Source organism: Odontesthes bonariensis, chromosome 10 (genome assembly GCF_027942865.1).
Source record: "Odontesthes bonariensis isolate fOdoBon6 chromosome 10, fOdoBon6.hap1, whole genome shotgun sequence".
NCBI lineage: Eukaryota > Metazoa > Chordata > Actinopteri > Atheriniformes > Atherinopsidae > Odontesthes > Odontesthes bonariensis.
Genome location: NC_134515.1, coordinates 24181192 through 24196448, shown reverse-complemented (window position 1 = coordinate 24196448; position 15257 = coordinate 24181192). Strand labels below are relative to the sequence as shown.

Genomic DNA, 15257 nt, shown 5'->3' with positions numbered 1-15257 from the left:
CATCTCAATATATTGGTATAATCACTTTTTAACTGGTGGCAAAATTCTGTCCATTATACAGTAAAATTCTGTCTATGTATATTAGATATTTCTTTACGTCAGCACAGAAGCGAGTTATTTGGATATTTCATGATGCTCTTGAATTCTTTATCTGTGTGTCCAGGTAAAAGTGGTATGATCGTGAGCTGTCAACTGTAGAATGGAACATATTTAGACTCTTTTTTGATGGTACGAAGTGGGATTGATGATGCTTTCACTAGAAATGTTTTTTTTTGTTTAAAATCAGGAAATGCATGTTTTATTTACTAAATCAAAATTAGCTTGCATAACATAAATGCAATGACTCGGTACATTTTCATTAGTAGTAAGTAAATCAGGCACTTGATGACTTGTTGAATGAACATAATATAACCTGAAACACATCTTCATACAATTATATGGATTACTTTCAGCTTTAAGCTGTTGTGTCAAATTAATTTGTTTGGGGTGGGTTAACATAATCTATCAGAGTTAATTCAATGAATTTACTTGGTTCGGGTCTCAATTGAATTGGCTGTTTTACATTATCTATTTTTTCTTCATAATTTTACATCAGTTGTTGAATCCAATATGGTTTTATTGTGCTTCCTCATATCAGTCTTGTTTTTTTCAGTTAGATCTGTTTTCGTTTATTCAGTAAGACTTACATGAGTATAACATAGAAAAACACTTTTAGATAAAATTTTGTTTCTGTGAAGATTATGTTAACCCAATCCAAGTGGACACATTTGTTCCATGTTTTGTATGTTCCTTCAACAAATTGTATTTCGAAGCGTTAAACGTCGCTTTTGTACAAGAGGTTCATGCATTGGTGTGGTGAAAACAAAGACAGAAAAAGAAGCAACTCTTTCACACTGAAAAAAAAAATCTTCAACCAAAATCTGTCTGCCGCTGAACCCCAGGATTTAAAGAATAGGATTCAAGGAATTAACTCACTCTGTAGCGGGGGGTACTGATGCAAATTCAAAAGAGTGGAGAGAGTAGCCACTGAAGGCATGATTCATTTGACACCCTCTGTCATCGAAAAAAACAGTGCTTTTGTGAAGCGACGCAGTCAACAATGGACCTGTAATGACTCATGACAGAGTTGTTCAAAAGCAAACAAAGACATATAAATTGACTGTGACAGTGCAAAATGAGCAGACAATGAGATGGGACAAATCGATCAGATCTCAGTCGACATGTCAAAGCCAGACAAAGATTCTGAAAAAAAACTAAACTTTGTATGCTGCTGCAGGTGTTCCCTCCAAGCTATATTTCACTTACACCATGACTGGAAAACTGGACCCATCAAACACACTGAGACAGAAACTTTGTATCCCTGTTTAATTGTTCCTAGTGCAAAAGCTGCCACATGTTTTGAGGCCAATGGGTAAGATGGTGATGCTGCTGACTTTTTTACCTGTTACTTTGAAGAAAAGCAATGCATGTGTTTTAGTTTCCAAAATATTTATGGACGATTTCTTAGTTTTTTAAAAAATGACAGTACATACAGCCCCACAACTTCAGGTCGAATGCATGTACAATTTTTTTAAAAGTACTAAAACACGTTTCTGTGATTAGTGTTTCTATTTCATTCATTGTGTGTTGCATGGAGGCGAGCTCATTTACATTGGCCAATTTGACTGTATTTTGATTTTTCCTAGTCTTTTCTATGGTTTTATTTTTCCTTAGTGCTCTGTATTTTGCTATTGGTTGCCATTTTTGTTTGTACGGTATCCCTTGCATTTTATCCTTAGTACAGATTCTTGTTTCTAGTCATTACTCCTAGTTGTCCTCAGTTCCCCTGTTTTAGTTCTCCACTCAATCAATCACAGCTGCAGTCACTTTCTCATTAGTTCCTCTCTGTATATATACTCCTTTGTGAATCTCTGTCCTTGTCAGATCTTTGCTGTTACTCCCATCAACTATAATCCCTGTTGTCTGGTTCCTTGCTTGTCTCCCATTCTGTTTTTTATTTAGTATTTTGCTGTCCTAGTTTAGTTCATAGTTGTCTGGCTCAGCTGCATTTTTGGTTTGTTTTATAATGAAGACTTTACTCGTCATCCTTTCGCTTCTGGACCGCTGTGTCCCAAATTGGGTTCTCCACAACCTTTTCCACCACACTGTGCAAAAAATGGTCATTCAGTGATGAAATGTTTGTTGGGGAATTAAATGGCACTCTCAAAACAGATTGGAAGCAGGGGACAAAGACAAAACACTGGGAAAACATTCTGTTGTCACACTGGACCTGAACTCAGATTTCTAATGCAGTCCTTACTCATGTTTTCAATGCACGGCATACTCATAAGCATGATTTTAGGACATGCAGGGTTTCCCAAGCTAGTAATGAAACAGTCATGGGTCACGTTGTCATAGCAACATGGAAAATGCCATCAGAGCTTAATACAATAGAATGTGTGTGTTATTGTATATCCTATTTTAATGCCTAACCATGATGTTTTCCTGACTTTAAAAAAAGTAGAAGAGCAAAGGAAGTTAAAAGAAAGAGGTAAAGTCAAAGTAAAGCCTGGAAAATAAAAGAAGTGAAAAAGAAAATATTTTCTAGGTTGAGCACATGTCATTTGTTTGGGAGTTGTGTGTCTTTCTTCCCTCTCCCCATCTGAGCTCCTTATGTGACGTTATGTGACACAATGCTTTCCTATCACCACTTACTATTGGCTCGGCCGGGTTACAGAAAGATTACTGTCAATAGGCCGGTGTGCAGCAGTTCCACATGTATCAGAAAGTGATGATAAATGGGGTACCCAGTGCATAGAAAACTAAAATCTATAAAAACTAAAAACTGGAGCCCAAGGGACTCTTGACTATGAAGGAGTGTGAGTTGGTAGGGAATACGAATGCATTGTTCATGCAAAAGTTCACCCAGTTATTCCACTATCACTCCAGGTTAATGCAGCCTTCACCGTGCATGGTGTGGGAAAGTTATCCTAGAAAAGTTTAAACCATACTCTGTAAACTACATGCACAACTTTTGAATAGAAGTAAACATGTTTACAGCCTGGCTAAGGACAGATAAATAAACATTTTCTGTAGAAAATTTTGTGGCAACTCTATGGGGTACATTTAAATCATATCAAGGCTTAAAGTTATGCAGAACTGTGAACAGGGCAGCAGCTTTGATTGACAGATGTGGGCTTTGGCCTTTACCAGTGACAACTGAGTGCTCTCTGTTTGTCAGTGAGACCATCTGTGGCACCTCACTTCATTCTCCAAAATCCCATGATAATGTAAATGGGTCCCCAAACACCAGCTAGTCTAGAAGACTGAATGAAGAATTGAATACTCGTTTGACACAATAGCCATCGCAATGAAGAAAAACAAAAAAAAAACATGCAAAACATATCCACTTCCATCCTCTGCACAAAGGTTATCAGCTACTACATGCCTAAAAGCTAATTCAGCTAACAGCTCAAAGCTGAAGACATTATCAGAAAACATAATTTGCTAATGAGAAAAACTTGGTGGCCATTAGAGCTGAGTCTCTGCAGCTGAAAGGCAACGGCAAGATGTCACACCTAAATGGGTTGGAGAACAGCAGGGCTGACAGTGTGTGCAAGTGTGTGTTTGAGCGTGGGGCTGACATAGGGTGGAATAACAGGAACAATTATGATACCCAGTCATTTTGAGATAAGAGCTGCTTCCAAGCTGGAAGGAAAAATAAATGTATTAGGCAGCTTAATAGAGGGTAGATAACTGAATGGGATTTGGTGAAAGACGAGACAGAAAATGAGATGGAGATAATGTGGAGCAACATAAAAAGGATAAAAGGATAACAATAGAGCTGAGGAGACAAGGGGTCTGAGGAGAGAAGCCTATATTTCTGACTGAACTACAAATTTAAATGAATCAGCCTTGAAGTTGCCAGGTTTCAAATGTAAAAGCAGCCTCAAATCTGTCAGTCTGTCTTGGGAAAACATGTTATTAGGTCTACCAGAGTTTATACTTGAAAATTTACTTAAATACTTGATACTTGAGGAATATACAGATGTAAAAGCTGGCTGTACATACTAACCTACAGCTGTGATGTCAATACGGTATTCTCTGACTTCTAAAGTTAAAAAAAAATACACAGTTCATTGTTCTGGCCATAAATGACCAGACAACTTCAAACTTCAGGCTCCATAAATTCTATTCAGCAAGTACTGATGTAGCTGCAGCTGCATTGTTTAACTAACTTTCTTAGACTTCCAAGGCAATAAGTTAAGTGTAACATCTGCTCAGGGAAGCTTGTGAGTTGACACAAAATGGAAAGCTCTATATATGTTGTTAGATTAAAAAGTGCTACTAAATCATGCCTGTTGAAAGAGTAAGAGGTACTTAAATTCTCTAAAGCTATTAGTGGATGATGTCAGGCTTGCCTGAACGACGCTCTGCAGAGGCCAGGCACGACGCTGAATGCCCAGAGAAAGAGAGAGAATCCCGCAGTTGGAAAAATCATTAGCTGTAACCTCAAATTCAATTTCTTTCTTACCCCGATGCTCCCTCTGAAAGCCTAAATAGCTCCCAAAACTCCAATGCCATTATGACCTAGACGACAGGGCCAGCATCAGGTGTAAATGCAGGTGAAAATAAACAAATACAAATCAATGTGAAGGAGGTGTAATTTGTTGTGCCATAGGAGTAACGAGTGGGATACAGGGCATACTGAAACATGGGTTTTCACTCAACTTCAAATCAAACTAGACATCCTGTGGTGAAAAAAAAGAGTGACAGAGAAAATATATATATATATATATATATATGTATATATATATATATATATATATATATTTTTTTTTTTTCTCTGTGCCATATATGACCTAAGGATGGAGAATGAAATAGAAAACCAGTAAGACAGTTTAAAAGGGTACTTCCCAGGTGGGAGTATAATATGTTTTTGTGAAACATGGATTTACAAATAAGGGACTCACAGAAAGCCTAATGGCAAATGTAGGCTAACTGCTAATCCGTTCACTCCACCAAGTTGATTAATTCAAGCAATAGTCTCTGTTTGAGAAACAACAAACATGAAAATATTACTGATGAGCCAATCAGCTTTACGGATGGGACTAATGCCACTACAAAGGTGTTGTTGAGTAATGAGGAGCTGTGCGTCTTGTAAGAAATATTTATAAATGGGCAGCACTTGCTTTTTTTCAGCATCACTCACCAGGATTGGCAACTGAAACAACATGCTCAGCTCAAGCCTATAGGCTCAACGTCTAAAACTGTTAAAAAGATCTTGGAATGGTTATGACTCTGTGTTGAATTTATCTTAAAATTGTGGTGGATACATTGGTCACGTGGTCAAGGGTGAAAAAAAGAATGCCCCCCTCCCCCCCAGAAATCGATTAAAGGGGAGGCATTTCTGTTTTTTAGAGTTTACCTTAAAGTTTACTTGTAAAGTATTTGTAACATGATTCGTCAACTCTAAGTTGCCTGGTTGAAGACATGCATACAGCTCAGGTAACCTGCACATTAAAAACACAAAGTACCAGTCTAAATTTTGATGAATTGCTGGCCAAGTAAACAACGTCTCTTAACAATGAAATCTCAATTATCAAACTCCCAATAACTCATAGACCCACTAAAAAAGCTCAGCCAACACATCATAAAAGACACATAACTTCAACGATGTAATATCATTAAGAATATAAAGAATTTTTGTAATGTCAAATTTTAATTAGAAAAATTAAGTATTTGTTCAAGAAATATTAGGAGCAACTTGGAAAAGACTACTACTTTAGTTATCTTCATGTAAATGTTAACATCACACTTACAGCCATCTTCTGTAAGTGCCTGTCTTGTCCGCTAGTCCAATGACTTCATTTTTTACAGAAAAAAAAGAGAGAATACAGTGGAAGTGTGTATAAAAAACACAAGAGTAACAGATAGCCAGAGCGAGAGAGGCCTAAAGTCAGTGTGTAGGCAGGGAGCACCTTTCTATACTCTTGGCTTCCAGGGAGCCCTAAGAGAACAGCTGAGCCCTGCAGTGGGAGCGCTGTTGGTATGCCACGGCATGAGGCAAGTGGATTAACAGTGATCTTATTCTGCTGGATGAGGGGGCTGATGAGAGGCAGGTGGCGCAGAAATGGAGAGTATATGTTGGTTAGGAGTACCGGTGTGTGTGTGTGTGTGTGTGTGTGTGTGTGTGTGGTTTTCACAAAGGAGGTGCAATAGTTGACAGCTTTGCCCGCATCACATTATCATCTCGTCAGAGCTGCTTAGAGTGACGCAAAGCTCATAAAAGGGAAACCAAAGATTTTGTTTCATGAAGTAATTTCCCTGCAGCTTCATGGAAATGGAAGATTTTGCACATCACAAAGGCATTGTTGTACAAATTGAACCAACCTAAATTTTGTGGCTCCAACTATTTCCAAATTTGAAAGGATTGTTCGACCACTGTGATCCAAACTGAAATATATGAAGAATTTCTGGATGGCCATTCAACAAAAGAGTCTCATTAACTTTGATCACTTTTGATAGATATAGCTCAATTTAATGAATTATGATGACATTTTGTACTGACATGCAACCTCAGAATCCTGATAAGTTACTTCCAACATCATAGCTAACATCATCCATCCCTTCCCCTGGACAGGCCATCAGTCCATCACAGGTCTGACACAGAGATAAACAAACATCACACTCAATTCATTATCATCATATGCTTATCCTTGGATAACGGAAGTAAACCAGACCACCTGGGGAATATGCAAACTCCACAAAGTATGTCGCAACAGAGATACAAAGTGGGAACCAATGGATCAATGTGTTGTCCATACCAGGATTAAAAGTCAGAGAAAAATATATGATGGGGGAGATGGCACAAAATGGCAAAGATCCCTGCTGGATGTGAATCCAGGACATTGGAGTGACATGGTGTGCTTTCAGTATCTGCTCATGCATGTTTGTCCTTCTTCTGTGACCTGGAAATCATCAACAGGCCTGCCATCTTTCAAAATGTTCTGGTGTTTAAAAAGCTTTTTTGGAGCAGACAAGGAGCACAGACCATCCCAGAAAAAGAAAGTTTATCCCATACATCACGTTCTTAGCTTTATAAAAAAAATTTTATGCATATCATCACAGGGCTTGCTCTATTTTACAGCATTTACAGGGCAGATTTCAAAAGTTGACAGGATCTCTAACATTCTTTCATGTGGGTCTTTGTTAAGAAGGGGATATTGGGTTTTTATCATGCTTATGTAAGTTGTTTAGTATGGAGACCCACATTTGTCACAAAAATAATGTATTACTGGCGGTGTGTGGCTACAAGATCAAGAGTGAGATAATTAAGTCATGGCCACATGTTAATAAAGCATGACAATGAGATGACTAAATTATGGGCACATCTTCATGATGCGTGTCTAAAGGAAATAGGATCTGTCGTTTACGGACAATACAGGGTCAGTTCCATTAGGCTATTATTACCCATGAAGGATGGAAAAAATTGAGTTAATTTTATTTCATTTTAACCTTTGGATGAATTATAATGATGCTTTGCTATTTCTTGCGTTTTAAGACTTTAGAGTCACGAGTAAAAGGCACTTAATTCATCTATTTAAAAAAGTCAGCTTGAAACTCAAACAATATTCACGCAGTGGGGAAGTCGTCTTAGCTGAAAGCTGGAGCTGGAAAGAACTGAAATTCTGCATTGCTACAAATGGCTGCATAAGAAACAACTGAAAATATTCTTCTTCTTTGTTTGCGTTATTTCCATTTTTCAGGCATTTATATTGCATCCACATGTAGCCTTGCCATGACTGCCTGTATAACAGTGCACCAACACAATGAGCAGCCAACATGCACTTTCTTGAACTTCTTAATCTCATACTGAACACCATTGCTTAGAAAAGTTAGGAAAACCTTTATGTATGGTTAGGCTTTTGAAATCAATTATTAGATATTGGCTATGTACTTATGACTGATCTTATATGCTGTTATTGATTTTTTGGTGTCAGCCTCTGAGTTTTTGCAAGTAAAAACGAGCTATCTTGCATGACTTTTCATTAGCTTTCATGAGTTTGGATAATTCTTTTTCAGAAAGTAATGATGCCACTGGTGTGAGGATAAAGTGATTATAAAGCACTGGGGCTCAGCAGCACTGCAGATAATTCCCCTGGAGTTCACTTTCCTGATATCCATCAGTCAGTGAAGCCAAACTAGCACCACAATCAACAACAACAGCACGACAGCAGCATTTACACATGCTGTCCCTCTCCAAAGAAAATAATCCATACACCTGCACTTAGACTGCAGGCTCTATTTGTACCTAATTCTCTTTGTAGCTTCTAATGTCAGGGAAATAGTCTTTTTCTGACCAAGAGTAAAGTGTGAATTGTTCTCCTGGTGATCCCCATTGAAAGCCAGTCAGCACTTTCACACGGAGATTCACAGAGATTGGCTGGAAACACAGTGCCCTGGCAATAAAGAGACTCACACTGGTAGATTGAGTTTAAACCCAAATTTTAGCAAATCACACTGCCTCTGTATGCTCTTCATCTATTCTTCCAGTCCTCCTCCTTTCTCCTTTTTTACTCAACAAAAGTGCATGAGGGGTGTTCAAACAAGAAGCCTCACAACTGGCCAATGAGAGAGCAGAGGAGCAGATGGTAGGAAGAGTGGGTCCAGATGGGAATTTTTGGCCAGAGCAGGGAAGTTAGTACTGAGACACCCTGACACTTAGTGCTGAAGAATCTTTAAAGAGCTAATGTGAGCCAGAATATTGGTGCTGATGACTAATGTTGCCAACAGGACCACAACGCATCTTTGGGAACAATTACAGAAGTTTGTTACGATAAAGTCAAATCTCAGCACTACAATAAGCTTTAATGAGCACGCTAATGATTGGTTTATTCTAACCAATTATGGGGCTTTAATATAGCACTTGGGAGAACATTAGTCATCAGACAACAGGGAATCATCCTGGATCCACTTCAAGGGGAGCTTGATTGTGGTAACGAGCAGTTGGAGGATAAATATTCACCTTTCACTCCACATGGAAATCAAATCAAGCCATCTGCACTTCGCGCATTAAACAGAACATGATTCACCTGATCCTGAGTCCAGTGTGTTTTACTTTTAGTATTTTGTTACAAAAAAGTTTTTCTTGTAAGGATAACTATTCACTATCACATTCATGGAATGGTCTACAACATAATAATTTCCCATCGTCTTGCAGCAATAGAATGTTGGCTTAATAGAATATTATCTAAAATATCTTGGCGATCAGCATTTTTAATTCCAATGCTGATATTTTCAAAACTTCAAAGGACCGCAATCACATGCAGGTATGTTAAAGGTAGGGTAGGAGATCCTGGATTTTGAGTCCAGCGAAGCTGCATTTTGAAAATACACCGGTAAAAAGTCCCAACCCTTTTCTTCACTTTCCCCCCGAAGGCACGCCTCTAGAGTACATGAACGCGCACGAGCACGAAGGTGCACGAGCGCTGTTCTGACAGCAAGCATCGATCGTTGCCGTATTTAGTATTTAGTATTTAGTTTATGCTAACTATACGTTTAATAATGCTAGGTGCTAGCCAAGCTGGCTCTAGTTTAGCTTCCTGCCAAACTTCTGGACGCGTAATTCGTTCACGGAGCAGGGTACGAGCACAGGGGGGGGGGGGGGGGGAGGGGGAGGAGGGGGAGGGAGGAGCAGATTACAGTTTGATAGACGGCATCAGAATCCAATCATTGTGAATGGTCCGTTCACAATGATTGGATACTGTTTTTCCTAGATTGTACGTTCTAGAGGCCACTAAAACTTTTCATATTTGTGTCAAAACTTTTAATTAATTGGTTGCAATGGGGGTGTGAAGAGTATTTCAAGCAATATGTAAAAAAATGTTCCAGAAAAAGATCCCCTACATACTTTAAGTCTTTGATTTTCAGCTTTTTTTTTTAAATGGTTTTTTTTAATGAGATATTACGCATTTTTGTAGTTGTCTACAAATCCTATTAAACGATAGCCTAGCAAGCCAGACCCCTACAGCAAAAAGCTGTACAGGGGTCTAGTGAAGCTGGATAGCAGTGTGGGCAGGATAAACGGTTGTCTGTTAAGTTGCCTCTGCACTCAACGCCACGCAATAGGATGGCGCAACAACCAATCAGAGCGATGAAGAAGGATTACGTAGTCAGCGCGACCCATGTGGAGACCCATGCGTCGTCCCACCAACGGAGCAAGCTGGTAAATTAAACTTTTACCGTACCCGGTGGGCAAAACTCCGAAAACGTCCTTTTTTTTCAAGAAAAACTTAAGTGCAGTTCTCTCTGGAACTACACACTGAAACGTCGCACCTCTGTCGTCACTAGGTAGCCCGGCCTCCGACCCCGCTCCTCACGATTTGATTGGCCTGATTAATTTTCGATTTTCAGCCTCGCAAAACGACCACAACTGACTAGACTAGCCCGGGAGCAAATTTGCGGTCGCTAGGGGCGTCTAGATTTCTAGGCTAATTAAAAGACACTTAAGCCACCAATATGTATATTTTGTCTTGCAGAACTTTGTGACTACCTGACGCTGATAGTGGTAACATTAACGTTGTTATTGCTATTCTTCTTAGAATAGTTCCTCATACCCCTTTAAATCTGACAAAGGCTTAAAATTATAGATAGTTAAGGGTGGGGCTGCTTTGAGGGATAGCTGAGTATGAAAGCCGGTACCCAAAGTGATGAGTATCTCAATATACAGGGCACAAGTGTTACATACTTGCCTTATTGTTTTCCAGACCACTTGTCTTGACAGTCCAAAGACATCTGTTGTCAGGAGTGATCTGGCCTTGCCTGACAAAAAATACAGTGCGCATACAGCTTTTTGACAACACTGACATGTGGTTTCAATACACTTGTCTTTTCCTGAACGTGTGGGTGAAGCAGATCACTCAAAGTTAGTGAAAAATTATCTTACATTTCTGCAGCAATGACTGCAGCGTTTTCAAAAGTGTCCCACCAACTTTAATTCCGTATCATCCAAAGCCGGTGACATTGGGGCGGTTCTGTGTTGGACCACAGTGTGTGGCATTGATCTCCATATAATAAATACTGATATCTCCATTCTTCTATGCAGTGGGTGAGTAGCCGTGCATTTATGTGCAAACATGGAAAGACCCTGTTAATGAGCACAGGCACCAAATTCCCCACTGCCTTTTAAACTAAACAGAAAATAGAGCATAATCTAACTTCAAAACACCAATTTGGCAACTGACAAATGCCAAACATGAGTCTTGAAAACAGTAATCCACAAACCAACAGGTGATCTCACTGCATCATCCAGAATCACACTTGAAATTGAAACTGATGCAAGCCAACAGTTTGTGTCGTAATAGGATGCCTTCACCCCGTTTTCTCTCTCATAGTTGACCTTTGACAGTTTTGTTTGACAGTTTTGTTTGGTCTGTTGTTTTTCAGACCCTGAATGTGCACACGCCATCGCATACAAGTTATTCTTAATGCTTATGCACAGGAGTTGATAGATATATTAACTGGTAACAAAGCAATTGAAATATTTCCTCACCTGAGATGTCCAACACCGCAGACGTCAATGAGCCAATCAGATCTCAGCACCTGGCATCACACTGTGTCAGACATTCCTGCTCTGCTGTAGATGTGATGTGTTGTGTGAAGGCTGCCTCTATGTGGAGTTCTTCACTTAGATGACAGTGTGTGCTCTTTGTTCTGGCTGTGTCTTGTGACGGGTCTGCAGTGTGCTGTATGAGTCTTGAGCTGCGTCACCACTGACTGTAATGGCTGAATACTGCAGGGTAGAAAAACCACTGCAACCTGCATATATTTATACCTTTTATTCTAAAAGAAAAATGAAAGATTAATGAAAGACTTTTACTGAAATTGGATCAGATCAAGTTGTGTTCTCAGCGTGTTGCATAGGATTATTTTAGTCAATAAACCCTGTTCTTGTTTCTGTTTGAACATGAAATGTTGAGAAAGAAAGATCTGCAAGTGATATTTAATTTGTCATGAATATATCTAATGTTAATTGGAAAGACTGTGACAGTGTGAGCGTTAATATGCTTGTACAGTAAATGCATAAAATGAAAAGACTGATTTTCCATGGAGCAAAACAATGCAAACAGAGGTGCTCTTCTCTTTATTTCTTTTACCTAAAACTGCTCCCATTTTAATTTAATCAGGCACAGCAGGACAAACTGATGGTGTCCTGCTTGGAATTGAGTGCAATGCAACACAGGTTTAATTTCCTATTGAGAAACCTTTCTAAAAAGCAGCGCTTAAAGCTACTGTACAAACTGTCACCATAGCAACCAGAGCAATTCGTAAAAATGCAACAAAACCAATAAAACCACTATCTTAAACAATGAGCCAAATCTGATAAATTTGTATGTAATTACAGAAGCAAATGTTTTTTCTGGTCCTTGTTATTATTGGAGTGTGTGTGTGTGTGTGTGTGTGTGTGTGTGTGTGTGTGCGTGGGGGATTTATATATACTAAAAACTTTCTAATTCAATCTACACACTGCAATCCTTCACTCCATCATTCTTCTTCTGTTTTATCAACCTTATATAAGAGAAAGGTCACATCATATCTATTATTAAATGACTCGGTTGCGGTATATTACATTATTGATTAACTCAATGTAGCCTCTAAACACACAGTGCGACTGACCCTAGTCGTCATGTTTAAGTAAAAATAAGCCTGAAATCACTCCAGGTTACTCCATTAGAAAACCGTTCAGGAGACAGCCATTTACGTCAAAATCATAATTAATGCCTCCACAAATTTAGCAAAGTAAACAAATGAAAAAATATCCCCATCATTGGTGGCAGTGAAGAGTCTCCCTGTGATCCATCACTGGTGGAAAAACTAAATATGAATTGCAGTTCAACTCCACATACCAAACATGTTCTTTGATGGAACTGAATGAGACAGGTTTTGTGTGGTTGATAGAATTGTATAACATCTGACGGAGCCACCTGAACTGTCAGTGTACACGGGCCATAAAAGCAGAGCAGAAGCAGGAATGTACTGTGAAAGCACCGCATGGGGCAGAGCAGCAAGAGCTCTGAGACACCCGCCCACCCTTCCTGAATCAGCCGTTTCTGTGGCGACCAGAGTGGAGAGAGGTGGAGGGAGGTGCTCAGTGAAAGTGAAGAGACAAATATTTCAAACCCGGTGGGAGAAATGCAGAGGGATGGATGGAGTGATAGTTGGACTTTTATATTGAAGGGTGGGTGATAAAGGGATGTGGTAGGGTCAATGGGGAGCTGGGGTTGATTCTTCCATGTCACAGTCAGTGACAGATTGACAGTCGGAGGCAAACAACCACAGTAAAAGAAACAAACACTGAGGGGATTTTTCACTGTCAATGGCAGTTCAGGCCACGGTCATGACTCAGGGGGTTAAACCATCTTGACACTGACAATGTCTCTCTGTAAAATCTTATTCAGGCATATTCTTCTATGCAAAGTCTTGTCCTCTGTTTACATAAATCACACAGGCTTTAAGTAAGTCGTGACAGATTGAGATTTACTTCCCAGACAAACTGGAAAAGATCCGAAATTGACTCAACAAGTGGTATACTTGAGGAGAGATTCTGCTGATTCCCTGTGGTAAACACTTGTGAGCTACCATTACACACAAACAAGCGACAAGTGTTACGTGCTAACATGATGGAGAAGGTGCTAAATCAGAGCTCAGATTTGTATCAGACATAAATGAAACATGCAGAATTTTGCTCATCAAAGCTCTGATTTGAAATCAGCTCTAATTTTTAACAGGCTGAGAACCTTATTATGTAATAGATTAGAGAGTGAGCTCAGAATATCGTTACAATCTTATGCTACACTCGTCACATTGTGTCAGTGCCACAACTACGGATCAATGCAGCCGTCTCTTGCGCAGTTGAGACCAAAAGCTCACACTGAGCTCAAGAAAAAAAGCTGAAATGTAAACACCTGCAGAAGACACTCCTGACAGTTGCCGCTAAATTCCACACACACACACACACACACACACACACACACACACACACACACACACGCACCCACACACACAAACACACACACACACACAAACACACACCCACACTGCAGGATGAAATGTATCTACAATCTGCATTCCATTAAATACTATAGTATCCCTTAAGGAAAGCATCTGAGATGGCACTGTTCATACATATATGTAATTGTACACATGGACTGAAAGAACAGTGGCAGAGCTGATTTTGTTCCCACTCCACCCACTCTCTCTATGAGGAACACATGGATTTACACATAGGGAAATGGGGATACAATAAGATTAATTCACTTCTATTTGGGGGAGCACTTCACCCAACGGGCCAGTAGTTATTCTTACTTGTCAGTCAAGGAGTCAAGAAACACGCAATCATATAATCGTACATGTAAAAAACACCCACACCTGTCACATCTACAAACAATCAAAAGGTTGATAAACCTTGTATTGTAACAAGTTTAAACAATCATTGTCTGTTTGATCAGTAAACCATTTCTTGGATTCAATAATAAAATGTGAATATAGAAACAAACATTACTCAAACTGGCGATGCACTGCTGAGCATTTCCTCATGAGGCTGCTGAGACTCACCTGTTTTTTTGTGGCTGGTGTCGGAGTCCTGGTTGATGGAGCTACTCAGCGAGAGGCAGAAGTGCGCAGAGACTGGGCTGAGTTGCATACACTGGACACGTATCAGACGACTGACTGCCTCTGCTCTGCTCTGCACTGCACAGCTCACTCCTCTTCCCTCCGACTCTCAGAGACAAACAGCAGCTCTTCCTCCTCTGCCTCTCCCTCCCTGCCTCTCACATGCACTGTAGCAGTACAGAAGAAAGGTTGGGGGCTGCAGATTCTGTGATCAGCGCAAGTCTCTCTTTCTCCCTCTGCCACAGGCTCTGTGTCTCTGCTCATGTATGGCTACAGGCAACCATGGCTAAGGAGATCAAGAAGAAAACTGTGAGAAAGAGTATACAGATTAAGTTAACACCCTTTACAGGTATTTCTGCTGTGTGTTTACGTGTGATAAACGCATGCCTCAAAAACAACGCTGCACACAAGCATACAGGCGGTGGGGGCCAAGCTTTACTCCCACCTCCTGCTCCCCCTTTTCACAACCACCTACCCACCCCTCTTCTTGCCAGCCCCACACCAGCCTGTTGAAATGAGTCATCAGCCATCAACCAATCATACAGTGGCACACAGATTAGAATAACAAGAGTATTTATGCACCCCCATAAGGAGATGAAAACGAA

At 39.9% G+C, this 15257-nt stretch overlaps 1 protein-coding gene across 1 annotated transcript in view; it reads right to left on the bottom strand.

Moving 5' to 3' along the window:
- The window catches only part of LOC142389742 (prickle-like protein 2), a 42634-nt gene extending 27624 nt beyond the window's left edge, over positions 1–15010 (bottom strand). Inside the window, exon 1 of the mRNA XM_075474763.1 lies at positions 14596–15010. Within this exon, the coding sequence (XP_075330878.1) occupies positions 14596–14683 (88 nt within the window). The 5' untranslated portion in view covers positions 14684–15010. The remainder of the gene's footprint in view (positions 1–14595) is intronic.
- Positions 15011–15257: the final 247 nt, after the last annotated feature.